The 27,816-nt window shown below is 53.4% G+C and overlaps 1 protein-coding gene across 3 annotated transcripts in view; it reads left to right on the forward strand.

Annotated features, from left to right (window-relative positions):
* LOC102463112 (integrin alpha-D-like) overlaps positions 1–18,112 on the forward strand; it is a 33,643-nt gene extending 15,531 nt beyond the window's left edge. Inside the window, exons 10-28 of one of the 3 annotated variants that reach the window (XM_075928900.2) lie at positions 1,964–2,112; positions 3,892–4,032; positions 4,315–4,521; positions 4,750–4,880; positions 9,740–9,897; positions 10,057–10,211; positions 10,366–10,494; positions 11,071–11,144; positions 11,438–11,579; positions 12,152–12,265; positions 12,976–13,055; positions 13,207–13,287; positions 13,418–13,496; positions 13,748–13,855; positions 14,092–14,175; positions 14,348–14,461; positions 14,672–14,764; positions 14,934–15,044; positions 15,502–15,896. In XM_075928900.2, the coding sequence (XP_075785015.2) occupies positions 1,964–2,112; positions 3,892–4,032; positions 4,315–4,521; positions 4,750–4,880; positions 9,740–9,897; positions 10,057–10,211; positions 10,366–10,494; positions 11,071–11,144; positions 11,438–11,579; positions 12,152–12,265; positions 12,976–13,055; positions 13,207–13,287; positions 13,418–13,496; positions 13,748–13,855; positions 14,092–14,175; positions 14,348–14,461; positions 14,672–14,764; positions 14,934–15,044; positions 15,502–15,615 (2,264 nt within the window). In that variant the 3' untranslated portion in view covers positions 15,616–15,896. Of the gene's footprint in view, positions 1–1,963; positions 2,113–3,891; positions 4,033–4,314; positions 4,522–4,749; positions 4,881–9,739; positions 9,898–10,056; positions 10,212–10,365; positions 10,495–11,070; positions 11,145–11,437; positions 11,580–12,151; positions 12,266–12,975; positions 13,056–13,206; positions 13,288–13,417; positions 13,497–13,747; positions 13,856–14,091; positions 14,176–14,347; positions 14,462–14,671; positions 14,765–14,933; positions 15,045–15,501; positions 15,897–17,632 lie in introns of those variants that run through there. The other 2 variants (XM_089778913.1, XM_089778914.1) reach the window with 2 other exon arrangements.
* The last annotated feature ends 9,704 nt before the right edge of the window (positions 18,113–27,816 follow it).

A 27,816-nucleotide genomic window follows, 5' to 3' on the forward strand; every position in this document is an offset into this window, starting at 1 on the left:
GGAATCCCCATCTCTGGAGCTATGTCAGAGCAGGTTGGACAGACACATCGCTCCCCCCTCTGGATTCCCAGCTGCTCCCTGTCCCATCTTAGCCTGGAAAACCCATCTCTAGGGGTTAGGGGTGGTCTAGAAGGTGCTGGGTCCTGCCCTGAGGGCAGGGGACTGGACTTGATGACCTCTCGAGGTCCCTTCCGTTTAGGGTTCTATGAGTCTATGAGGTGGCTGTGTCTAAGTAGAGCCATCCCATGCTGTGGTTTGGGGGCCCCCGCAGTATCTGACTGAGACCTGTTACTCCCCCCCAACACCACACACTCAGCCCCACTAACCACCCCCAACCCGTTGTGCTCTGCTTCACTGCAGTGGTGGGAAGTGGAGTGCCCCGACCCCAGCGGGCTTCCCTGAATCCTGCATCAGGCATGCCAAGGTCAGGGTTGGGTGCTCTATTTCCCACCGCGGGGCTGAGCTGTTTGGGAGATGGGTGGTGGGTGGGGCAGGCTGCTGGGTCACCCCCGTTCCTACTGCCACAGTGAGTGGTTGTGTGGCTGACCCCTGCTGCTCTGCTCCAGGCCTCCCAGTAATCCCCCAGGTCATGTCACTCAGGGAGGAGGCTTTAGCCAAGGGGTTCAATGAGGGTGGGGGGAATGGGAAGTGGCAGGTTAGGGTGGAGCTGGCATGGGGCTTGGGAAAAGGAGCAAAGAAGTGGCAGAGCAGTGGTAGGGCGGGAGGGGGTGGGTATGGAAGGGGGGTTACCCCAGGTCCCATGCCAATGGCACTGTCCTGGCCCTTGCCCTTCAGGATGACCCTGCACCTCAGTTCTGGGAAAGGGATCCCTGTGTAGCCCTGTTTGTGACACCCCTGTATTCCCCACTGTCATGTAAGGAGGAGCTGTTTGTACCTAGGGTGTCCTGTGAGGGATCATTATAAAAGTTTTGCTCTGCTAAACATGAGCATCTCCTTGGATAGTTTGTGTCGTTGTTGTGTGGGAAACTGTGGTGTTTGGCTGCATACAGGTTTCTGAAACGTGTGGTGAGGTTCACAACACCCGCAGCAGCTTTCCAGGTACAACAATACAAGGCCAAACAATGTCACTGGCTCAATGGGGCAGTGCGCACAAGCACCAGGTTACCTCAGGAACTGGGTACAATGGAAACCTCTCCGCGATAGCAGGACACAAGGGGAACTGTCTGACCCAGGTCCCAGCAAAAGAGGTTTCTAGCAAGTGGGAGGAAGATTTAAAAAGGGAACAATGGCATCAAAGAGGGGAGGGGTTTCACTCTCCCTACAACAACACACCTGGCAACACCTGAGAGGCAAGGACTGAACTGTAGGAAGTGACCCAGGCCAGCAGATTTTTAGCTGAGTATGGAAGGCTGGGAAAGCCAAGGCCACTTGTGCCTTAAGAATCTGTTGCCTGTTTATCACTCAGGGTGAGAAATCTCCTTATTTCTGTCTTACCTGTCTAGTGTGCTCAGCAAAGTTGGCCCTTTATGTTTATTTACTCAGGTGATCTGATTTGTTCTGTTTGCTCTTCCCTATAATCCCTTAACTTTCACTTTTTGTAGTTGTTAAACTAATCTCCTGGTTACAGTATAAACCAGTTCGTGCCATTCATGTCTGGGAGGCGCAAGGAGTCGTGCAGACCCCTCTCCACATTGAGGGAGAGGGTGAATTTTGATGAGCTTGTGCAGCGCAGGCCTTTCTAGACAGAGCAAGGCAAGAGTATATCGGGTTTATCACCAAAAAGGGTGTGTGCGTGAGTTCCAGGTGAGTCCTGTCACACAGAGCTGACTTCAGTCTGTGTCTGCAGCTGGGTGTGTCCTACTTAGCAAGAGGCCAACAGCCTAATTCAGTAAAATAGGAAGAGTGAAGCCAGGTGGCATCCCACATAGGGAGACCCAACCCCTTCATATAGTTGCATGGCTGTTTCCCATCTCACCTCCCTGTGTCTCACTTTTCCTTTGAGGTTATTCATTTCAGGTTATCACAGCCAATGGGCAGAGCAGCTACGTGGTTGGGATCTCTCTCTGCCACTGCATTGGCAAAGTCATCCTGTTCAGCCAAGGTGCCAATGATGAGGGATGGGTGCCCCAATTGGAGCTGCTGGGAGAGCAGGTAATATGGAATATGGGTGTGGGGGAGGGGCTGGCGCAAGCGTGTACATTTTGACATTGTGTAATCTTTGTGTTTGGCTTCACCTTCACCAACAATTCAGTGAGAGAGCCGCAGTCAGGGGATACATTTGACTGGTTTAGGGAAGTGTATCACAGCTGACATTCAGCATCTCTCCAATATTCCACTGCTGTTATGTGTACTCAGCCCTGGTCTACATTAGGATCTTATTCCGAAATAACCTCCTTCCCAGTTCACATTTATAAGTGGTGCATCCACACCCCAAATCCCATTATTTCAAAATAATGGGCCACGGAATTTGAACTCTGTACTCCTGCTTTTCAAGAGGAGTAATGCTAATTCCAAAATAGTGATTTCAAACTAATATTAGTGTGGACACTCCAATGGTTCTAATTTGAATTTATTGGCCTCTGGGGGCCTTCTGCAGCTCCCCAGAGTACTTCCTAGGGCTATAAGTCCAAGGTAGCATGTCCTCATCAATAGAGCTTACCTCAGACTAATTTCGATGCTTCTGTGTAGAGAGGACACACTAGTTCAAATTTGTTAAATCAGGAATTCTTAAGTCAAATTTAGTAATTTTGAAATAGTTCCCTAGTGTGGACATAGCCTGATGGTCTAGACGGAGGATCACACCCACCAAGGGATGTAGACATTGTGATGCCACAGGGAGCCAGCTGCATGTGCCCGTGATTGATGCATGGGGGGATGATGGGCACTCTTCCATCTCGCCCACAGCTTGTGCCTCATCCAATAGGCATGCTCAGAGCACCTGATGGAGACAAGAGGATTTCCCGCTATAGCCTCCCTCTTTAGAGACCTCATCTAGGACTTGGGCGACCCCGTTTGTATCCCTGATTAGGGAGAAGGCTTTCACCAGGGATCATCCCTTTCTCAGGGAGTTCTCTGGCCACTGGGCATGGAGCCATTGTCATTTGCACATGTTCTGTGGCCCAACCGAGACTGAATTAGTCATTTGAAGTGGAACAACGTTGACAGGGGAGTTTGAAGGAGTCCACATGAGCATATCCCACAGGTCAGAGGTCAGGGCTCTGATACGGGAAATACCAGAGCTCTGGTCCACCCCTTACTCAGAGGTGGAGGAGTTCTTGTCTTATCCCAGTTTGTGACAATACTGGGTGGGATGTGGGAGAATTGGGCAACAGGCAACTGCATGCTTAGAGTCAGGCACATGCCCTGCCCTTGAGACAGGAACAAAAAAGCTTCTACAGAAGAAACTTAGTCACCACGTCAGTTTAGGCACCTACTGGAGTCAGCAGCAGCCAACTAGAGGTTTTGTGGATCATAGTGGCAGCTATGTCTGGGGTTTAAGCACATAAGTACCTTTGTGGATCTGGAATAGAGAGATTTGGGCAAGGAAAATAACACTACGGGTGATAGTAGCAGTGAACAAAAAAGCTCGCACAATAGTAACAAAGTGAATTTCTCGAAGCTCTAACTGCTTGTAAATGCCACCTAAAGAAAACTTATTCTCTGACTGAGCCATTGTTATAAAGTTGACATGTGCTAGACTGAGCTATAAAGGAATTGCATCACGTTAGCATTCAGCATCTCAGCCCCTCCAAGATCTAACTGCCTACACATTCAAGAGCACTTAAGTGACGGCGCCACCTGCTGTGCTGAGGTAGGGTTAGTCTAAAGATGGAATGGACTTTGGGACTGAATCCATATCACCCGAGGACCAGAAGGGTCCCAGTGGGAGGAGGCGACTAAATTGAGGGGGTAACTTATTTGCCTCATCAGAACGGCTCATATTTCGGGAGTACACTGAGTGCTGTGGACCTGAACAGAGATGGGAACACAGACCTGGTTCTGATTGGAGCCCCGATGTACCACACACCTTCAACGGGAGGGCGGGCATATGTCTGCTTGATGAACTGGCCGGTAAGAAAGGACGGTGCAATGGGGAAGATCGAGGCCCTGAGTTTCTAGTTAGACTGGAGGGCTGTGGGGCTGTGGAAATTAGCATGGCAGTAGCAGGAGTGAAATTCAGGGAATCAGGGCAGAGGCTCAGTAAGGAGCGCTCATCCCTCCCAGTCAGTGCTGGCTGCAGTGCTCCAGAGCAGCTCTAGGGGGCACTGTGCTGCAGGGAGCAGGGAAAGGAGCCGGGTAAGGAGAAATCTCTGATGATCCTTTCCCCTTGTGTCTCTTTGGATGGGCCTGCAGGGGGCGACGCTGATCTGCAGCAATACCCTGGAGGGGCAGGCGGGGCAGGTGTCCGGGCGCTTCGGGGCCAGCATGTCTGAAATCGGGGACATCAGCGGGGACGGACAGACAGACGTGGCCATCGGGGCCCCCATGGAGAATGAGAATCAGGGGGCCTTGTACATCTTCCATGGGGAAACGGGAGGCCTCAACTCTCAGTACAGTCAGGTGAGCCCAGCTCCTGCAGGGAAAGGTCAGCACACAGCCCTGAAGTGGCATCATGGGGCCCTATAGCCCCCTAATACCTATGAGCCCCTAGCTGCCTCGTTCCTATTCCTCTCTGCTGCCCTCTAGTGCCCATTATACAGGACACTCGCTGTGTCCCTTTCCCTCTGTCCTACACTGTACAGAGCAGCCGTCCCTCCCACACGCCTTACTGCTCTCTCTGCCCCACAGCGCATCGAGGGGGCGCAGTTCCCCAGCAGGCTGCACTACTTTGGCCAGGCCGTCAGTGGCGGGACAGACCTGACGGGGGATGGGCTGCCGGACATCGCGGTGGGAGCACGAGGCCAGGTCCTGCTGCTGAGGTGAGTCCCTCTGTGTCCTGCCCCTGCCCCACCGGGCAATCTCAAGCCTTGTCTACACTACAGAGGTTTTTCATCGCTGTTGCATGTTCACACTACGCTCCTTGTGTCCTCAGAGCACAGTCACACGTGGTGCATTGACAGTGCAAACAGTGTCCTGAGGTTACCTATCACGCTGCTTACCCCATTCTGCAGCTAGGAGTTGTGGGAAGGTGCAGTGGATCGCGATGCATCATGGGTGTGAACTCAATATCCCATGATGCAGTTCTTTCTGTCCTAGCATTCCATGGGTTTTCGACTGCATTCTGTGGCATTTTTCAATGGTTCCTGCTTATTGCGGCCTACCACCTCTGTCCTAAAGGATGGATCCCGCACTGCTCTGTCCTGTGGCGAACACATCAGGAATGGTGCGGCAGCGTATCATGAGCTTCCAATCTGAACAGGAATCAGAATTGCCTGACCTGCTGTGAGCAAGGGAAAGAAACAACCCCAGGTTGCTTTTAGTATTCACAGAGCAGCTGCACATAGTGGACTGTCACTTTTAGAGTTGGGAAACAAGAACTGATTAGTGGAGCACGTTGTTGTGCAGCTCTGGGATGACAAGCAATGGGCACAGGACTTTCGGTTGTAGAAAGCCACTTTCCTGGATCTGTGTCCGGTGCTTGCCCCACTTCCATGTCTTGAAGTGCATGACACCTGATTGAGGGCCGACCTCTTGGTAGAGAAAACTGTGATGATTGCAATGTGGAAGTTGGTAACTCTGAACTTCTACCATTTGGTTGTGAATCAGTTTGAAGTCATGAAGTCGATGGTGAGGGCTAAGTTACTGCAAGTGCACATGGCCATGAATAGAGTCCTGCTACAAAGGACTGTGTGACTGTGATGGGTAGGAGGAGTGCTGGCCTTTTCTGGACATCCCAGCATTCAGTAATCGAAGAGTTAAACCTAGGTAGCTAGAAAGTGTTGGCAGGAAGCCAGGAGAACCAATGAAAAATATGTGTGACATTTGAATGGAAAGGGACCTGCCTGCTGTTTTTCTTTGTGTGAGTTTTCAGCCACTTGTTGAAGGAACGCAGGGTATGTCTACACTACAAAGTTAATTTGAACTAACAGCTGTTAGTTCGAATTAACTTTCATAGGCGCTACACATGCAAACCGCTAGTTGGAATTTAATTCGAACTAGCAGAGCGCTTAATTCGAACTAGATAAACCTCATTCTCCGAGGACTAACGCCTAGTTCGAATTAAGTAGTTCGAATTAAGGGCTGTGTAGCCACTTAATTCGAACTAGTGGGAGGCTAGCCCTTCCAGCTTGCCCTGGTGGCCACTCTGGGCACAACCAGAGAAACTCTTCTGCCCCCCTCCCGGCCCCGGAGCCCTTAAAGGGGCACGGTCTGGCTATGGTGCTTGTGCCAGGTGCAAGCCTGCTAGCACCCAGCCAGCAGACCCTGACCCGCTGCCACCCAGCCCTCTGCCTCTTCCCGGGACCAGGTTGGCGGCTCCCAGGAGCCTGCCCGGGGCCGCAAGAGGTGAGCGCCCGCCTGGGCTAGTGCGGAGATCGTGGACCTCATCCAGGTTTGGGGCGAGGCCTCCAACGTCCACGATCTCTGCACTAGACACAGGAAAGTGGCCGTCTAGGGCAGGATAGCTGCCAGCTTGGCCACCAAAGGCCACATGCGAACCCAGGAGCAGGTTTGCATGAAAATCAAGGTGGTCCAGTGAGACCCCCGACCCTGAGCTAAGAACATAAAAACGGCCGTACTAGGTCAGACCAAAGGTCCATCTAGCCCAGTAGCCTGTCTGCCAACAGCGGCCAACACCAGCTACCCAGAGAGGATGGACCGAAGACAATGACCAAGCCATTTGCCTCGTGCCATCCATCTCCAGCCTTCCACAGAGGCCAGGGACACCGTTCCTACCCCCTAGCTAATAACACTCCATGGACCCAACCTCCATGACTTTATCTAACTTCACTTTAAACTCTGTTCGAGTTCTAGCCTTCACAGCCTCCTGTGGCAAGGAGTTCCACAGGTTGACTATTTGCTTTGTGAAGAAGAACTTTCTTTTATTAGTTTGAAGCCTGCTACCCATTCATTTTATTTGGTGTCCTCTAGTCTTTATATTATCGGAACTCATGAAGAACTTTTCTTTATGCACCCTTTCCACACCACTCATGAATTTATAGACCTCTATCATATCCCCCCTCAGTCTCCTCTTTTCCAAACTGAAAAGTCCCAATCACTTTAGCCTCTCCTCATATGGGACCTCTTCCAAACCCCTGATCATTTTAGTTGCCCTTTTTGGAACCCTTTCCAAGGCCAAAATATCTTTTCTGGGGTGAGGAGATCACACCCTGAAGATGTGGGCGTACCATAGTTTTATACTTCCCCTTCTCCATCTTCCCTTGGCTTCTCCCTTCCAGCTCCCGCCTCCCAGGTTTCCCCCTCCACTCTCCCTCCCTCTCTCTTCTGCTCTCCAACCTCCTTTTCCCAGTCTCCCCAGAGGTTAATCTCCCCCTCCACCCCTAGTTTTGTTAAATAAAGAGAGTTTCTATTTTTGAACACACGTGTCCTTTATATTTTACATCAGGAAGGGGGGCTAGGGAGGGGTAAGTGGAAGGAGGTGAGGGAGGAATGAGGACTGGGGTGGCTCTGTGGGATCCTCAGGGTGGAAGCTCTCCTGCAGGGGTCCTGGATCCTGACAGCCCCCCAATTGACCCTCCTGGATGGCAACCTGCGGCAATTGCAGCCGGGCTAATGGCCGAGTGCTGTGATGGGCCGAGTGTGGGCACTCAGGGCACTCCAAGACAGGACTGCTTTGCTGTCCCTCATCAAGGTAGACAAGCAAGCGGGGAACCCTGAGAACTGTCTGTCCGGGGTGGGGGTCGGGTCCCTTTAAGCACAGCCCTCGGCTAGCCTGAGACAGCGGCTCCACACTCTAAGTCCTAACCTGATGCCCTGCCGGCACTGCTTCCGGCCATCCTTAACCCCGGTTCAGGGTCCACTCAATGTGGCAAAACGCTAATTCGAATTAGTTTTTAGGTCTAGATGCACTAGTTCAAATTAAGTTAGTTCGAATTAGTACTGTAGTGTAGACATACCCTCTATGAATTGAACTAGGCAGGACTAGCATGCTACCAAGAATGCTGGGAATGGAAGGGCTTGTACCTTGAAGCACAGATACGTGAGTAGATGGGGAATGTCTGTTTAGAGGCGATCGGGTTATTTTCATTGTTTTGTTGTTTGGTTAAACTTCTCTGTGCTAAGTCCATGTGTCCCCTCCCTCCACTCCCTCCTGCTCATTGTAACTAAAGCTGAATGGCAGGGAAATAATTCTCTGTGTTTTAATTTGTACTTTTCTCAGTTGCTCTGTAACACCTAGCAACAAGTATGCTTGACCAAGCACATCTTTTTGTTTTGTCAATAAAATAGCCTTTTGAAAATCTACTATTGGATTCCCGTGTCCTGGAAGGTAATAGGAGGTCTATGAATGCATGCCAGAGACTGAGAGATCAGCTGTCAGGGTTACAGTTTGGTTTCTTTTTTCAAGTTCTCTTGTGGTAAAAAGGCTTGGGGTGCCCCCTGGAAGAAATTCCCAAGTGCTTTTTTTCCTGGGTTCAAGAAGAATGGTTTTTCCTCACTTGGGTAATGGCAAGTACCCTCCAAGGCCAGGAAATCTGTGACCTGGGGGATCTTTTAAGTAGAAGTCTACAGAGGAAAGGTATGTTAAGGTTTCTTGCAGACCCCTTCTTTTGTGCTCAGAGTACCAGAGTGGGGAACAATCTTGACAGTGACTCTTGACATTATGCATGAAATAGTGGACGGGTTTGTGGAAATCGGATTCCCTAACTGCGGCAGGGTGATAGGGGGAATGAATATTCCTGTTTTGGTCCTGGACCTTTATGTGATGGAATATATCAACAAAAAGGGGCACTTCTCTCTGGTATTGCAGGCCGTTGTGGGTAACTGTGGGTGTTTTGCTGACATAAACAATGGTAACTCTGGGAAGATGTATGATGCACACATCTGCAGAAACACTGGCCTGAAGGGAAAGCTGCAAGCAGTGACTTTCCATATCAAAATATTGAAGTGAGGAATATTGAAATGCACATAGTGATCTGGGGAGACCCAGCGTATCTCTTACTCCCATGACTCATGATGATTTATATGGGAAACCCGGACAGCAGCTAGGCATGCTTCCAGAACAGACTGAGTAGGTTCAGTATGATTGAGGAATGTGCCTTTGGCAGATTGAAAAGGCGCTGGTGATGCCTTTAAGTGAGGAAAACATTCCAATGGCCATAGCTGCCTGCTATATGCTCCATAACCTTTGTGGTGCGAAAAGAGTGAAAAGATGACATCGGGGTGGAGAGCTAAGGCTGATCTCTTGGATGCTGATTTTGAGCAGTCAGATACCACAACTCTTGAGGGGCACAGTGGGGGCTATTTGAAGCAGGGAGGCTTTGAGGCAACGTTTTGAGAATGAGAACAAGTAATCTGCCAAGTTTCTTAATTTCCTTTATATAGACAAGGTCACACACAGCAGCACTACACTGTGTGTGTGTGTGTGTGTGTGTGTGTGTGTGTGTGTGTGTGTGTGTGTGTGTGTGTGTGTGTGTGTGTGTGTGTGTGTGTGTGTGTGTGTGTGTGTGTGTGTGTGCTGCCCCATGCTGGAGAAAGGCACAATGACAGCTTTGTTGCTCTCTTCTCTGCCACCCCATCTCCTCTAGCAATGCTGCGTGTCTGTAACCCCTCTCTCTGGGTGCTGGGGGCACATCCAGGCTGGATGGCAGGCTCTGCGGAAGAAGGGGCCTAGATCCAATGCAGGGAGCACCTGGGTGATGGTTCTATTCCTCCATGGCAGGTCCCGGCCAGTGCTCAGAGTTGAGGTGTCCATCAGCTTCCATCCCCCCAAGATCCCCGCCTCAGCCTTTGACTGCCAGGGGCAGGAGAAGTTCAACACAGAGGCCAGCAGGGCAGAAGTCTGCTTCACTGTCACAAAGAGCACCAGGGACAACCAAGGTCAGACCAAACCTACCCTCTGATTCCCTCCCCCCTGAACCTGCTATTCTCTTGCCCTGGGGTTGGGTTGGAACCAATGCCCCCAGCATCTGTGTCCTAGTTCCCCTCATGGTTCCCACTCTTAGTCTCGCTCTGTCCCTCATTTCCCCTCCTCTGTAGGCAGCAGGATCTCCAGCACCATCCAGTACAGCCTGGCCCTGGACTCCTGGAGGAGGAAGATCCGAGCTGCCTTCGGCTCCACCGGCCCCGTCCTGAGCAGGGAGCTGAAACTGGGCATCGAGAAGAAATGTGAGAAGTACCCGATAATGTTACCTGTGAGTGTGGGAATCCTGGCTCCTTCCCCTGCTGCTGTGTCTGCCACTCCCTCCCTGCCCCCTTCCTCCAAATCACCTACAGAATAAACCTCTCCCTGGATCGTGCCCAGCCTCCGTTTCCCTTCAAGGCCCCGACATGTCTCTGTCTTTCCAGTTCTGCCCTGAGGACACCCTGGCCCCCATCACCCTGCGCCTCAATTACACCCTCACGGGGGAGCCCATTGCTGCCACTGGCCTCAAACCCATCCTGAGTGAGGACTCTGCGCTGGTGTCTGCAGGCTTGGTAAGGTCCCAGCCCCAGGGTGGGTCTATGGCAGGGATCGATCTGGTGACCTTGGAGTTCAAAATCGAGAGATGGCAAAGTTCAGAGCCAGCAGCAGGTTCCTGAACCCCGTAGAGAGTGCAGACCCCAGGGGGCGTCAGAGCCCGATGCTGAGTTTGCCTTGGCGATGGAGCTGTCTCCTCTGGACTGGAACATTCCAACTTCTCCTCAGAACTCCCAACATTTCAGTCTAAAACCAAACATTTTTGGCTAAAAATGATTTTTTTGACCTGTTTTAAAAAATGTATTTTGTCTAGGGGCCCCTAGAGGGGATGGCTCCATGCCCTGTTCCCCGTGCCCTCTGCAACCAAGAGCATCCCTAGACGTGTGATTCTGCTGCTGGCCGGAGCAGGGAGGTGGAAGGCGAGGGACGTGTGTGTATGTGTGTGTGTGTGTGTGTGTCTGTTTGACAGGAGACGGGGGGGCTGATGATGTGTTTAGCTGTCCCCTGTGGAAGGGACTGGAAGTTTCTGGGGTAACTGCAGGGTCCCTGAAGTGTCACTCAGGCTGACCCTGCCCTCGTGGTTTTCTCCCCAGCTCCGATTTGAGAACGACTGCGGCACTGATGGCCGCTGCAATGACCAACTAGAAATCTCCTTCAATTTCTCTGGGTAAGTTGCTGAATCCTCCCCCCACAATTGGACAGGTCTCTCCAATAGCCCCCACCATGGGGAACCCGTCCAGCTCAGTCACTCCTCAGATCTTCAACATTCAGTAGGAGATTTTGCCAGATTTCCAGAGCTGATGGATCCTGGTTGGGAGGCGCTGCTGGGGGGATGATTGGCTCACTGTGTTCTCTGGCTGGGCACTGCTATGGGAAGCTCACAGCGCTGGGATCCTCAGCTGGGCACACAGCAGGCAGGGTACTACTCTGCAGAAGCTCACCCTTTTCTTTTCCCCTTAGCTTGAGCGCCTCAGTGGTGGGAGCTGCCCCAGAACTCAACATCACCGTCTCCATCCAGAACCGCGGGGAGAATTCCTGCAACACCACAGTGCGGTTGTCCTACCCAGCTATGCTGTCCTACCGCCGGGTCCTGCTGCTCCAGGTATCCCAGTGCAGACCGGCATAAGGGAGAGGCTCTGGTGGGGGTGAAGTGTATGGAGGTTCTGCAACAGGGGCTGTTCTACAGGGAGCAGGCAGATGCTCATGAGGGAACACCAGGAGTTGTTCACTAGAGGTGCAGTGATGCAGGTAGTAGGGCAGGGTGCTCAGGAAGGGGCGCTGTGCTGCAGGGAGCAGGCAGGGGCTCATCAGGGGGCACTGTGCTGCAGGGAGCAGGCAGGGGCTCAGCAGGGGGTGCTGTGCTGCAGGGAGCAGTGGGGGGCTCAGCAGGGGGTGCTGTGCTGCAGGGAGCAGGCAGGGGGCCCAGCAGGGGGCGCTGTGCTGCAGGGAGCAGGTAGGGGGCCCAGCAGGGGGCGCTGTGCTGCAGAGAGCAGTGGGGGGCCCAGCAGGGGGCGCTGTGCTGCAGGGAGCAGGCAGGGGACTCAGCAGGGGGCGCTGTGCTGCAGGGAGCAGGCAGGGGGCCCAGCAGGGGGCGCTGTGCTGCAGGGAGCAGGCAGGGGGCCCAGCAGGGGGCGCTCTGGGACCCGTCGTTCACTGGCTGGTCCCTGTGCTCAGTCTTACAGTGAGACCATGGATGTTAAATGCAGCTCGGATGTGAGCTCGGAGGAGCAGACTCAGAGGAACAGCACCTGCCACATCAACCCCCCCATCTTCTGGAGTGGAGCCGAGGTAGGGACAGTCTCTGGCTTATGAACCCCCAGTGTGAGCCCAGCTGTGAGCAGAGGGGGCAGATCACTGGTAGCCCAGCCCGTGGCGAGGGATGTGCTGGGGCCAGCGCCAGGGGAGCCCGGAGAGTCAGTGTGAACAGAGCCCTGAGCCCTAAGCTTACTGCAGGCTGGGTCAGGCTATGGGGCCAGACTGTGGGCTGGAAACGAGGCCTCACTGGGAGATAACGAGAGAGAGCCTGTTCCTTCTGTGATGGACCCCCCATCGGTACCTCAGCTCGGTACTCTGGCTGGGGAAGACCAGGGAGCAGGCCGAGCACAAGCGAGGGGCAAGAAGCCCCAGAAAGCAAAAAGGCAAATGGCAGTGGCCTTGTCAGTACCCTGGGAATCACCCTTAAGAGGTCGTCTGTGACCTCGCCCTGTCTCAACCCCCGGACCCTCCCCCCTTTGGCATCCTTAAAAGGATGATTAATGGGCTGTTGCCGTGGCACGAAGCCGGCTGGGGTCTCGGGATCCCAGACCTGGTTCAGGCTGTTTGATGCTGGGCAGGGCCAGGGCCATGGTAGCAGCTTTGCCTCTCTGGGCCCATTTCTCCATCTCAGTTCATACCACAGCCCCTCCCCCAAACCTCTGTGCCAGCCCCTCCCCCGCAGTCTCTGGCAGTTCCCCAGGCCCCGAGCCCAGCGACTCTCTGACCCCCTGTGTGTTTCCCAGGCCGTCTTCATCGCCACCTTCGACGTCTCCTCTGAGGCCGACCTGGGGGACAGGCTGCAGATCACGGCCAGCGCCAGCAGGTGAGGGGGCTGTGCAGGGTCAAGGGCAGGCTGGGGGCAGTGGAGGGGCAGTGCATGGAGTAGGGCAGGGTAGTGGCCTGTGGCGCATCCTCCCAGCACAGTTATCTGGCTGCATCTTCTCACATCTCTCCTTTGCCTTCCCCTCCCCCAGTGACAACGGTGGCCCGTTCATTGAGCGCACGGTTCACCAGGAAGCGCTGGTCAAGTACGGCATCTTCATCATCCTCAGCAGGTAGGTCAGTGCAGAGACATTGGGAGAGAGCCCCCTGTTGGGCCCCTTCCTGTTCCCTGCTGGACATGACACCCACTGCCACCCTCCAGCTCCCTCTATCGCACTCTCATCTCCCTCGTTCCTCCCCCAGTCTCAAGGAGTCAACCAAGTACGTCAACTTCTCCGCCAAGGCGGCAGAGACAAGTGCACCAGTGACACATCGGTACGAGGTGAGGCTGGTCGCACAGCGTGTGAGGGGGAAGTGGAGCAACGGGGGGCTCAAAGGAGGTGGGGGGTGGAACTGCCTGAGCTGGATCTAGTGGGTTAGAGCACAGAGGGGTGGGGTGGGCGGGGAGCCAGGACTCCTGGATTCTCTCCCCAGCTCTGGGAAGAGAGCGCGGTCTGAGGAGTGGAGCCAGGGCCTGGGGATCAGAGCTGCCGGGTTCTCTCCTGGTTCCTATGGGGAGTCTGTTTGTTCCAGGTGAAGAACCTGCGGCAGCGAAGCGTCCCCCTGTCGGTCACGTTCCAGTTCCCCGTGGAGCTGAGCGGGGTCCGTGTGTGGGACGCCTCTGAGGTCGTCCCCTCCAAGGTACCTGCCTCTCCCTGGGCTTGTGTGTGAGATGGGCCCTGTGATACCTGCTGTGCCCCACGGTGCCCCCTACTGTGATGGGCTGCTGCGGAGGAGGGTGGGGGAGAGGGCTCCATGTTTGCAGCACCTAAACCAGTTCTCTTTTCTGGAGGTGGCTTGAAGCTGGGCTCCCTACAAGGGAAAGGCCCCATGTCTTCTTCCCACCCTGTTAACTCCATGTCTCCCTCCTGGCTTAGCCCCAGCTGGCTCAGTGCACCAGTGAGGTGGGATCACCTGGTTCAAAGGACTTTGTGAAGCAGATGAGCGAGCGCCCCCTGCTGGTGAGTTCAGGCCAGTGTGGTACCAGCAGCCCCTTTCTCTCTGCAAGAACACAGACAGCGAGTGGGGGGTGGGCTGGGTGAAGCCCTCCTGCTACAGACAGACCCAGACCCCCATGGCCATGCCCAGTCCCTGCACATCCCTGCCTCACCCGGCGATATCCTTCCACCCCAGGACTGCTCCGTGGCCACCTGTAAGAAGATCCGGTGCACAATCGCCTCCCTGGAAATGCAGCAGCCGCTGGAGTTCATGATCAAAGGGAACGTCGGCTTCCAGTGGGTCTCCCAGGTACAAAAGCTGCCTCTGCCTCCTGGCTGGGTGAGGGACCCCCCCTTGTGAACAGCCCTGGTGCCCTCCCCAGAGGTGGCTGCATCTGAGCGCTGGGCCAGGGATTGCTCCTGTATGACTGGCCTGTCAATTGCTCTGGGACCCCTGGGGTGATGCTCTGGGCGGGTCGGTGTCATTTCTGGTCAGGGACTGTGAGTTTCTCTGTTCCAGACTCAGCAGCAGAAAGTGACTCTGGTGAGCGAGGCCCGGATTGAATACAAGGAGAGGAAAGACACCCAGAAGGAGGGATTCATCCAGCGCCAGGTACCAGAGTGACCGTGCCCGGATAGAGAGAGAGCGTGGGCTAGTGGTTAGAGCTGGGAGCCAGGTCTCCTTCCCTGCTCTGTCAGAAAGTGGAGTCTGGGGGTTTAGGGCAGAGATGGGGGATGGTGACAGCAGTCCTGGGTCCCCATCTCACGGCTCCTCCCCCTAGGTGCAGACGGTGGTGGAGCAGCTCGTGGTCTATAACTACCTGCCCATCATCGTGGCCAGCAGCGTGGGAGGCCTGGGCCTGCTGGCTCTCATCACTGCAGTCCTCTGCAAGGTGAGGGGGGCAGGTTGTGGATACTTGCGCCCAGCCCAGCTCTGCAAGGGCAGAGCCCTTCCCTCTCCTACCTGGTGTGGGAAGGAAGAGGGTCTTTTTTTCATGGGTTCTCAGCACTCGTCCCTCTCCCTCCCCTGCCATGAGCCCGTGTCCATCTGGGTTTCCCCTTCCCCCTTTGCCTCCGTCCAGCCCGGCTTCTTGAAGTGCCACTACAAGCAGTTAACAGAAGATGCTGTGGGGCTCAAGGGGCTGGCCTGACCCTGAGCTGATCCAGAGAGCCAGTGCTGCCCCCCCCCCCCTTTTCTAATGCTGGCTCCCCCCCATTCACTTCCCTGGATGGGTCACAAATTTTAACTATTGAATCTGGGAGCCCTGACTCTGTCCCTGTCCCTCGGGGCACAAATCACCAATGTGCCAACCTGCCTTCCCATCTTCATCTGTCTCTGGGCTGCTCCAGATCCACCTCACCTGCTTTGGCGCTGCTAAGGTGCAGGAAGACTGGCCAGGGCCCACCCACCGACCATCAAAACATGTCCTGGTGGCAACTCGAGCTAATGGTTACTCAGATTAGATCCGGCAGGATTCTAGCTCCCTTTCTGTGATTTGGAAGGAGAACACTGAAGTTAATGGATCGGCTTGCTTTTTGGTGTTTTACTGATTTAAATTTTACTGCAGAAAATCATGGGTTTAAGTGTTTTCTCCTGTTTTTATCAATGTTAATGATCACCTTTGTGGGAATTTGTGTGTGTTGGGGGTCAGGCCATATGTGGAGATCAGACAATCATTTAACGGCAGTAGAGGTTGAGATGCAAAAAGGTAAAGATTTATAACTGTGCTTGGAAGGACTGGATTTTTATTGGTAAATGTTGAGCTCAACACAGAATTTGATGGCAAAATATTTATATTGCTAATAATTTAGCTGCTATCAACCAGCTAAAAGGAGAGATCTGCCCTGGGGGTGGGTGTGCTCACTCCAATTGTTTAGCTCTGAAAGATAATTTACTGTTCATCAAATGCCGCACTTAAAGCTCTGTCCAGTCAGTGCAGACCTTGACACATCATCAAATGCATTTGTCCTTTTAGTTCCGCATCAGATTTCTTTTGGCCCAATATCCAATTTGTCTGGATTTTCCCTGGATCCCATCCCTCCCCTCCACTGTACTTGCTCAGTGTCACCTGAGAAGTTGCTGAGAGTACAATCCATTCCTTCATCTTGATCATGAATAAAGACTTTGAACAAAACCAGCCCCAGGACCCAGCACTCCGCTTGTACCAGCTGCCAACTAGACATCGTCATAAATCACTATTCATTGAGCCTGACAATCGAGCCAGTTTCTATCCACCTTATAGTCTATTCATCCTTTCTATCCACCTTATAGTCTATTCATCCAGGGCATAATTCCTTATCTGGCTTATGAGAATATGATGGGAGACCACAGGAAAAGCTTTGCTAAAGGAAGGTATTCCCTGTCCACCACTCATTGCAGGAGGAGTAACAGTTAATCCGAACTAAGGACTAAGTTCAGATTAACTTCTGACTGCCATGTGTAGCTGTGGGCAGTCAGTTCAAACTAAGGGGATTTTAAAATGGCGCCCGCCCGGGAACATGCAAATGAAGCCCAGGATATTTAAATCCCAGGCTTCATTTGCAAGTTCGAATGCCTACATTAGCCACCCTAGTTCAAACTAAGGGGCTAGTGTAGACATACCCGTGGTTACTTCATCTCAGAAAAGATATTTTGGCATTGGAAAAGATTCAGAAAAGGGCAACAAAAATTACTAAGGGTCCCGTATGAAGAGAGATTAAAAAGACTGGGACTTTTCAGCTTAGAAGAGAGGAGACTAAGGGGAGACAGAATAGAGGTCTATAAAATCATGATAGGTATGGAGAAAGTGAATAAGGAAAAGTTATTTACTTATTCCTGTAACATAGGAACAAGGGGTCACTGAATGAAAGTAAGAGGTAGCAGGTTTAAAACAAACAAAAGGAATTTTTGCTTCACACAGCGCACAGTCATTCTGTGGAACTCCTTGCCCAAGGATGTTGTGAAGACCAGAACTTCAACAGGATTAAAAAAAAAGAACTAGATAGATTCCTGGAGGTTAGGTCCATCAATGGCTATTAGCCAGGATGGGTAGGAATGGTGTCTATAGCCTCTGTTTATCAGAGGCTGGAAGTGGGTGACAGGAGAGGGAAGATTATCTGTTCTCTTCACTCCCTCTGGGCCATCTGATATTAGCTATGGTTGGAAGACAGGATACTGGGCTAGATGGGCCTTTGGCCTGACCCAGTATGGCCCTTCTTATGTACAGGACAACTCGTTTTTTTGAAAGTTTTTTTCTTCAACTTTGGTCAGGGAATGACAGATCCTCAGAGCTGCCTTCTCCTCCCCTGGAGAGAAACAGAAAAGCGCACCCTATGTACTATTGTAGTCATCTCTGTACAAAGTTTGCCTTGTGAGGTTGAATTCGAAACCCCATGAGTTGTTGATCAACAGTGTCCTGCTAAAATGTGTCTCAACATTGTACATGAAGCTCCCTCAGCTTTCCCTGTATGATGTTACTAACCCGTGTTCCTGACCCTACAGTGTTGCTCACCCGTAATTTGGTATCCAACTGTGTCCCGGAGAAAGGAACCTGAAGTCTCTGAATTTGAATTTAAGCAGTAAATGGCCATCAAGCAGAGAAGGATACAAAGGAAGCGGAACCAGGCAAAGTCAGCAAGGAACTTCCTTCCACATAGACTCTGTGCATCCTAGTGCCCAGCTGGAAATGTTTTCAAGAGTAGGGTTGAAACTCTCTCTCTGAACATGGCGTTCATTACCCCTGAAGAAACAAAGCAAGTATTGGCTGGTTGTTCAGGAAGAGGGCCTGGATGTTCATAGTTTGATCTGGAAGGCGGCTGACAGTGCGCAGCGACAACCTTTGCTTGAATAGGAGATAATTTAAGCGAGGCGCTAGTAAATGTCTCAACTCTGTTTTCTTTGCAACTGTATCGGCCTTGTATTTCTCATGAGTTGGACTCAAAATCTTTCTCTGTGCAGCTAATAAACTTGATGGTTTGTTTGATCGAATCCAGGGTGTTGAAACTGAAATGCCTGGGTAACCCTGCTCGGGGCGACCGGTTGTGTGCCCAGTGTATTGTTGAAGGAATAATGGACTTAATAGAATTTGTCGGGTGCAGGAGAGAGCTGCCCAGAGACGTGGAAATGGGGATCGCAAGTGAGAGGAAATGGCTTCTGTTCCCTCGGTGTTTGGCACTGATGTGACCGCTGTGGCAATGCTGGGTCCAGTTCTGGTGCCTAAAGCTCAAGAAGTGGTTGCTAAGTTGGAGAGGGTAGGAGAAGAGCCAGGAAAATGGTTAGAAAACCTTCCTTACAGGGATTGAGCTCTGTGAGTCTATTTAGCTTAAGTGACCCAACGACACTTGCAGTTCCTCACTAGCCTATTCTCACACAATGTGTCAGAGACAACAGATTGAAAATCAATGATCAAAGCACCTAGAAAGAAATGACACCTGCCTAACTGGCATTCGCATTGCCACCGTTTATCTCACCCCAGACTGTGCCCTCCTGTGGATCTCAGCGTCCCAGACACTTGCCTGCAGGGGTGCGCTTGGAGCTCTGCAGCTGGGGTAGACACTGGGCAGGTTGTGTGTGTGTCAGGCCGGGTGGCAACAGCTGCACAATCCCTCTGCCACTGGAGCTGGCCCCACCAAATGCCAGCAGCTCGGGTTCCCTGGGCTGGTCACTCTGCCTCTCTTCAGACCCAGAGTCAATCTGTGTTCTGTGCTCTGTCCCAGGCAGCACTTTCCCAAACAGCCCCAGTTACTCACAGTTCTGTGCAGGCCCTTCTCAGCCACAGGCACAGCCAGGGTCTCTCCCCTCTAGGGACAATCCCCAACAGCCTCTGAAGTAGGGTCGGCCCGAGCCGTTCGTGCGCCCTGGGCCCCAGGGGTGTGGCGCCGCCCCCAGGAGTGCGACGCATATGTGGCCCCATCCCCAGATGCGCAGTGCCACCCACCCCCGGCGCATGCGCGGCCCCATCCCCAGGCACACAGTGCTCCCTGCCCCCAGGCACCCGGCGCATGCGTGGTGCCACCCTGGGCATGTGGAGCATGCCTGGCCCCACCCCCAAGTGTGCAGCGCATGCGTGGTGCCACCCTGGGCATGTGGAGCATGCCTGGCCCCGCCCCCAGGTGTGCGACGCATGCGTGGTGCCGCCCCAGGCATGTGGAGCATGTGTGGCCCCACCCCCAGGTGCGTGGCACATGCGTGGTGCTGCCCCGGGCATTCAGCGCATGCGTGGCACTGCCCCAGGTGCGTGAAGCATTTGCAGTGCTGCCTCCGCCTGGCCCAGCAGCCCCACACTGCGCCCCCTACAATGGGGCACCCCGGGCGGTAGCCTGCTCAGCCCGTAGCTTGGGCCGGCTCTGCTCTGACGCAGGTGGCTAGATCCAACCCCCAGCAGACTCCCAGCAGCAGGCTCTAGCTTCCAGCAGCAGCTCCTGGACTGGAAAAGGCTCCACACGAGCAATCTGGCTCCTCTCTCCAAATTAGAGCCCCCCCCAACTCTCTCCCTGCACTGCCTGGAAGAAAGCAACGGTTTCCCTCCGTTTTCCTAAGGTATCATGGGAGTCGTAGTCTCGAGGGTAGAATGATGCACAAAGGATCTTCCCAGTAAAAGCCAGAGGCTCCTATCGTCAAGGAGCCCACACTTTCTTTCTTCCCTTCCCAACTCACTCACTATGGAACGGAATAAGAATCCCAGCTTACTTCCTCTCTCCTCTACACGTCATTTTCAAGGGGCAGCAATGGGCCCATTTTCCAGGCCATTGTTACCAGGCATAACCCCTCCTGTCCTTAGCTTACTTGGGCACGACAGCAATGGCTCTCAGGGTGAGCTTCTGCTCCAGAGCCAGGTCCCACCACTTGAATTAGACGGAAACCCTTCGTTAGAGGTTAATGTTTGCGTCTGTATTTCTGAGCCTTCACCTGGAGAGCAGGATGGGCAAACTGGCCTGCGAGATGCAGCCAGCCTGTTGGACCCTTTCATTCGTCCCTCGAGCTCCTGCTGGAGAGGGGGTTTGGAGCTTGCTCCACTCTGCTGCTCAAGCTCAGGAGCAGGGACAGGACAAGGGTCCACACGCTGCCCCCAGCCCCAGTACCAGCTCTGCAGGTCCCAGTAGCATGGAGCCAGAAGGGGAATGGGCTGCTGCTACCAAGAACTGCCTGAGGTAAGTGCTGCCCAGAGCTTGCCCTCCTGAAGCCCTCCCACCCCTTGTGCCCCTATCTAAGGGTACGTCTACACTACAGCGCTAGCTCGAACTAACTTAGTTCAAATTAGTTAATTCGAACTAACGCGTCTAGAACTAAAAACTAGTTCGAATTAGCGTTTTGCTAATTCGAACTAGCAAGTCCACATTGAGTGGACCCTGAACAGGGCTTAAGGATGGCCGGAAACAGTGCCGGCAGGGCATCAGAGGAGGACTTAGAGCGTGGAGATGCTGTCTCAGGCTAGCCGAGGGCTGCGCTTAAAGGGTCCCGACCCCCACCCCGGACACACAGTTCTAAGGGGTGCTCCGCTTGCAAAGCAGTCCTGGCTTGGAGTGCCCGGAGTACCCACACTGGGCACATCACAGCACTCGGCCATCAGCCCGGCTGTACGTGCCGCAGGCTGCCATCTGGGGAGAGGGGGCAATCGGGGGGCTGCAGGAGAGCTTTCACCCCCAGAAGCCCACAGAGCCAGCCCAGTCCTCCCCATCGGGGGCTCGTACCCCATTCCTCCCTCACCTACTTCCACTTACCCTTTCCTAGCCCCCCTTCTTATTGATGTACAAAATAAAGATAACGTTTCTTCCAACATTGACTCTGTCTTTATTGAACAAAACTGGGGGAGACTGGGAAAAGGAGGTGGGAGAGGGGAAGAGAGAGGCTGGGAGAGGAGAGGGCAACTAACATGATCAGGGGTTGGAACAGGTCCCAGATGAAGAGAGGCTACAGAGACTGGGACTGTTCAGCTTAGAAAAGAGGAGATGGAGCGGGGACAGGATAGAGGTCTCTCAAAGCAGGGGTTGGGTGGAGAGGGTGCATTCAGAAAAGTTCTTCATGAGTTCCCATAAAGAAGGACTAGAGGACACCAAAGGAAAGGAATGGGTGGCAGCTTCAAACTAGTAAGAGAAAGTTGTTGTTCTTCAGAAAGCAAATAGTCAACCTGTGGAACTCCTTGCTGCAGGAGGCTGTGAAGGCTACAACTAGAACAGAGTTTAAAGGGAAGTGAGATCAAGTCATGGAGGTTGGGTCCATGGAGTAGTCTTTTCCAGGGGGTAGGAGTGGTGTCCCTGCCCAAAGTTTGTGGAAGGCTGGAGAAGGATGGCACGAGACAAATGGCTTGGTCACTGTCTTCGGTCCATCCCCTCCAGGGTCCCTAAGGTTGGCCGCTGTCGGCAGACAGGCTACTGGGCTAGATGGACCTTTGGTCTGACCCAGGACGGCCATTGTAAGCTCAGGGCTCAGGGTTGGGTGTCTCAGTGGACCCCCTTGATTTTCATGCACACCTGCTCCTGGGTGGGCAGGCTGGCAGCTCTCCTGCCCTAGACGGCCACTTTCCTGTGCCTACTGCGGAGGTCGTGGATGAGGTCCACGATGTCTGCACTAGCCCAGGCGGGTGCCCGCCTCTTGGGGTCCCGGGCAAGCTCCCGAGAGCCGCCAGCCTGGTCCCGGGAAGAAGGGGAGGGCTGGGGGACATCGGGTGGGTGGCTCTGTGCCGTGCCAGGTGCAGGGTCTGCTGGCTGGGTGCTGGCAGGCTTGCACCTGGAATGGGCAACGTAGCCAGCCCGTGCCCCTTTAAGGGGTCCGGGGCCGGGAGGGGGGCAATAGAGTTTCCCTGGTGTTGGCCAGAGTGGCCACCAGGGAAACCTGGGGAGGGCTAGCCTCCCACTAGTTCGAATTAAGGGGCTACACACCCCTTAATTCGAACTAGCAAGTTCGAACTAGGCTTAACCTCATTTTACGAGGATTTTCCTAGTTCGAACTAAGCGCTCCGTTAGTTCTATTCAAATTCGAACTAGCGGAGCGCTAGTGTAGCGGCTATGAATGTTAGTTCGAACTAACATTGTAGTGTAGACATACCCTAATATAGAAAGGAGAATGTTTGTATGTTTGTGCGCTAATAACTTGGACACTATAAGAGTTACTGCAACCAAACATTGCATGGGAAAACCTTTCCTCCAGGAGAAAGTTTTAAGGTACTTTTGGACCTGATTAGGGTTCCATTCTGCCCTCTGCAGCACTTGCGGCCCTGGGCACGTGTGTAGCCTCCCAGGACTTGCCCCCTCCCGCCTGTGAGGTTACATAACCAACCCTCTTCCCTCCTCCCCTGCCCCCATGCGCACAATGACTCTGGCACCCACCCTGCCCCCCACGGCACCTGCAGCCCTGGGTGTGAGCTGGGGCACCCCTCCCATGTGTAACTTCCCTTCCACCTGGGGTCGCACCCTGCCTGCCACCTCCCACCTCCAGAAACCAACACCAAAGCCGGCCAGTCTTTCTGCTCAGCTCACTGGGCTTATCTGAGCAGAAGGAACCCGTGTGCCTGCTGCAGCGCAGAGCGGAGGGGCCAGGTTAAACCCTCGCTGCGATACACCGCTGTGAAGCCAGCTGGCTGCTGTTCATACCGTGAGTGGGACTCTTCTGGGTCTGGTTCCAGCCATCGGGGTGAGATGTGAGCTCTGAGCTTTTTCTTCCCAAGGCAGGGCAGGTGGATCCTGTTTGCAAAGAGAAGTCCCCTTGCTACTGGCCGCATGGCTGCATACTGTTCTCCTGGGGGCTGGCTGCTCAGTCCTGGGGGAGAGGGGGCCTGCTGCTCTCAGAGGGGCAGGTGTGGGCCAGGAGCCATTAGCCTCCAGGGTCTGTGGCTCTGGGGGACCCCTGGCTCAGGGTCCCCTCCTTTCCAAAATTTTCTAAATTTTGTTCCTCCAGTTTCCCGAGAAACGCTGGGTAAGTCCAGCTAGTGATTCTATAAGTATAGGAAATAAAGCAGGAAAAAAATCGGTCTAATGTGTGAGCTGTTTTTGCAGGAATATCTGCAATTATGAAATTAACCAGACTGTCCACGGATAGGCGCTGTTATAGTGGCAAACCCAGCTGCTCCATTTTCAAAGGGGTGTGCAAGCCCTTGGTTGGAAGGGTGTTTCCAGTCAGGTGTTCCAACATGAAACCAGAAACAAAAATGAGGCCTTGAGAGCCAGGCCTCAGCCCGGGAGTTTGGCCAGAGCCCCTCAGCTCCGCCTGCCTTTCCCCAGCTCTGCCGGCTTTCCCTGGCTGCCAGGCCCCCCTCCTTTCCAGGAGTAGGGTTGCTGGGTGTCCAGTATTGACCCGGACAATCTGGTATTTTCACCTCCTAAAATGTCCAGTATTTTCTTATTTATTTTTCCCTGCCAGGAAGTGAAAATACTGGTCATTAAAAAAAAAAAAAAAAAAAAAAATTGCCACATGGCTGCAGGCCGCTGTGTTTGATAACAGACAGGTATTTCCTCTTGCTGCAGCTCTGGCTGGAGGAGGGTGGACAGGGAGAGCTAATCTAGATATAAGGAGAAAACGAAAGTAAGTTTCAATGAACTTGCCAGCCGGGGCAGGGTTTCCAGGAATTAGAAGCTGTTTGTCAGAACTGCGATATCAAAAACAGTGATGAGCTTTGGCCTTGCTTGTATGGCCGGAGCCTGGAGTCCCCCTGCATGGATGAGAGAGCCCCATGGGCAGAGGCCCACAAATGGAATTGTCCGGCCCAAGGTTGTGCTGCCTGGGAAGCTCAGGGGGTTCCCTGTGGACCCCTCAGGGCTCGGCAGGGGTCATTTTTGAAAAGCAACCACAGGAACCAAACCTTCCCTTCAGAATGAGCAGGGACTTTTATTGAGCCTTGGAAACCCAGACGGTTGTAGTAAACTGGCAAATGAGCTGGGCAAAATCATTTTGCAGATTTCACTTATAGGACAGTTCAAGAAATTAAATATACGTATGAAGTTAAATGTGTAGGATTTCAACTTCAAGCATTCTTCACTTTAATGAATAATTACCAGACATAGTGAATTGGAATCAGAAACTCGTGAAGCTTCCATTATTCTTTCTATAACTAATTTGAGTTAACTTAAAAAACAACAAAAGGTCTGGTAACGCTTTAAAGGCTAACAAAACATGTAGATGGGATCATGAGCTTTCGTGGTCATCTGAGGAAGTGAGCTGTGCCCACGAAAGCTCACGATCCCATCTACATGTTTTGTAAGTCTATAAAGTGCTACCAGACTTTTTTTTAAATTTACCCTCTACAGACTAACTCAGCTCCCCTCTGAAATAATTTGAATTATTTTGTGTTTAACAGTAACAATTTTCTTTGCCCTATATTGACAGCTGAATAGGCAACTCAATTTTAATTTGGTTAGCAAATATTTTTTTGAACTCTAAACATAATAGCCATTGTGATGGTGCGTTGGGGGTCCCCCGTCTCCTGCACCCCGAAATGGCACAAACAGACTGCACCAGCCGGTGGAATAGAGGAAGTTTATTGCCTCTCCAGGTTATAGCACAGCACAGATGTAGTCTGGTCACAGAGCTGGGCTAGGCTGCCTCAGGCCCCCTTGAGATGGGGGGGACTGGGCCCCTAAACTCCAGCCCCTTTCCCTAGGCTGTCTCCTCCATGCTTCCAGCCAGCAACTAACTCACTCTCTTCCAGCCCTGCCCCCCCAGCCAGGGCAGCATTCCACCTTCCTTTGTTCCTCTCCATGGGGGGTGTCTGGCCATGGTTTGCATAGTGACTCATCCTGTTTTGCTGGGTTGTGGTACCCGCGGCAGCCAGTGGGGGTTACCCCAGAGCCAGCAGCATAGAAACCAGCCAGGTACCCCCACTACGTCACAGCCATGACCTCTTTTCTGATGAAAAACAAAAATAATGATTTAATCCTTTTCACCCAGCATACATAAAAAGCAGTGCACTCAGCTCATTTAAGTGGCAGGATTTTTTATGCAAAACTTGATGTCTATAGGTAATTGCAAAGCATGGCGTTATTTTGCACAAACAAATCCACAGGCAAACTCTTCAAAATATGATAGATCGTACTCGGACCGTGCCTCATGCTGGCCTTTGTACCATTTGAATTCCGATTACCCCTCCACTAACCACACCAAGTGAACTGCCTTTCTCTCAATCAAAACCCAGGTATTACTGAAAGGTGGTTTCCCTGCTGTAATCAACCACCTCCCATTTCCCATTAGCCCTTGTGGGCCCATTCCTCCCCAAATTAAAATCCTGTGCACGATATTTTAAAATTCAGCAAGTTTTATTTCTCAATTAATAAATGTGGAGACTCTAGCATAGGACTGGGGAGCTGCACGAAGGTGGCAGATCACCCTGCAGCCCTTTCATCTCCTACCCCTGGGACAAGGATTCAGCGATAAGGCAGCAACCCTGAGACATCTGGGGATCTTGCCCATCCGTTGCAGGCACAAGAGGTGTGGGACAAGGAGGCTCAACCTGGCAGGGTGTCGGCATAACTTCTATCAAAAAAACCTCGGTAGTGTAGACAAGGCTTGAGATTGCCCAGTGGGGCAGGGCCAGGACACAGAGGGACTCACCTCAGCAGCAGGACCTGCCCTTCTGCTCCCGCCGCAATGTCCGGCAGCCCATCCCCCGTCAGGTCTGTCCCGCCACTGACGGCCTGGCCAAAGTAGTGCAGCCTGCTGGGGAACTGTGCCCCCCCTATGTGCTGTGGGGCAGAGAGAGCAGTAAGGAGTACGGGAGGGACGGCTGTTCTGTATAGTGGGCACCAGAGGGAAAGGGACAGGGACAGAGCGACTGTCCTGTATAATAGGTACAAGGGGGCAGCAGAGGGTGAGGGCAAGGGAAGGGGCAGATATGGGTTCATAGACACTAGGTATCTATAGGGCCCCATGATATCCCATTGGGTCTGTGTGCTGACCTCTCTCAGCAGGAGCTGGGCTCACCTGTCTGCACTGGGGACTGAGGCCTCCCTTTTCCCCATGGAAGATGTACAAAGTCGTGAAATTGTCATTCTCCGTGGGAGCCCCAATGGACACGTCCGTCTGTCTGTCCCCAATTTCAGACATGCTGGCCCCGAAGTGCCCAAACACCTGCCCAGACTGCCCCTGCAGGGTCTTGGTGCAAATCAGCATCGCCCCCTGCAGGCCCAGCCAAAGAGACGCATGGGGAAAGGGTCAACAGTTGCTGTCATCTGAGTTGCCCACTACCTGGTTCCTTTCCCTGCCTTCAGCACAGCGCCCCCTAGGGCTGCTCTGGAGCACTGGAGCCAGCAGTGACTGGGAGGGATGAGCGCCCCCTATTGAGCTTCTAGCCTGCTCCCTAAAGCCCCACTCCTGCTACTGCCATGCTCATTATCACAGCCCCACGGCCCCACAGTCAACCTAGAACCTCAGGTCGCCCATCTTCCCCATTGCACCGTCCTCTTTCTTACCAGCCAGTCAATCAGACAGACATGGACCTGTCCTCCAGTCCGAGGTGTGTGGTACATGGGGGCTCCGATCAGAACCAGGTCTGTGGTCCCATCTCTGTTCAGGTCCACAGCGCACAGTGTGTCCCCGAAATATGAGCCGGTCTGGAGATGCAGATAAGTTACCCCCTCAATTTCATCCCCTCCCCTTTGGAGCCTTCTGGCCTAAGGGGAGAAGGATTCAGCCCCAATGTCCGTTCCATCTTTAGCCTCTTCTCCCTTGGCACAGCAGGTGGCGCCATCGCTTCTGCTCTGGCCACTCACAGCTCAATTCCCAAAACCCATCCCAGCTCCACCCCGTCCTGCCTCTTCACGCTCCCCCTGCCCTATTGAACCCCTTGGCCCAAGCCCCCTCCCTGAGTGACATGACCCTGGGGGTTACTAGGAGGCTGGGAGTGGGCAGCAGCAGGGGTGGCAGGAAGTGCAGTGACCCCACCCCACAGCCGGCTCTGCCTCACTGCCCATCTCCCAGCCAGCTCAGCCCAGTGGTGGGAAGCAGAGCACCGGCCCTGGCCCCAGCATGCCTGATGCAGGGCTCGGGGAGCAGGCTGGGCCGGGGGTGCTGTGCTTCCTGCCACCGTGGTGAAGCAGAGCACAATGGGTTGGGAGATGGGAGGTGGGGCAGGGCAGAGCGGGCTGCTGAGTTGCTCCAGCTCCTGCCACCACAGTGAGTGTGTGTGTGGGTGAGGGGTGGGGGGTAGGGGTGGGAAACAGGTCTGAGGCAGCTACTGCAGGGTGCCCCAAAGCACAGCATGAGAAGACTCTGCTTAGATACAGCTACCTCGAGGAGTGGGGGCTGTTTACATAGGTGAGGGGAAAATCTTTGGGTTTGTTCTCTCTCTTAAATAAGCATCAATCATATCCCCAGGAGTCCTGGCTATGTTGCTGAAACTTGGCTTCCCACTGCTCCCGTACAGGTATGTCCCGCCCTCCCACTCCCCCCTCTGGAATCCCAGCCGCTCCCTGGCCCATCTCAGCCTGGGAAACCCATCTCTAGGGCCAAGGTGACCCCAACTCCTGGCTCTGGTACATCCTGATAGTGAAGGTTTTCTGCACTGGTTCTGGATGCCCTGAAGGGTGTTGAAATTGTCCATCTGGAAGACGTGCTGGTCAGCGGACGCAGAGGCGATTTCATGAAGCTCCTGTTGGGCAGCATCACTGGAGAAGGCATCGCTAACCTTCCCAGAGTAGAGGACGGTGCAGGGGAGACCAGGGCATCAGTGTCAGTCCCAGCCCAGAGCCCTGGGCACAGCC

This window comes from Pelodiscus sinensis, chromosome 5 (genome assembly GCF_052426305.1).
Source record: "Pelodiscus sinensis isolate ZL-2025 chromosome 5, ASM5242630v1, whole genome shotgun sequence".
NCBI classification, from domain to species: Eukaryota; Metazoa; Chordata; order Testudines; family Trionychidae; genus Pelodiscus; species Pelodiscus sinensis.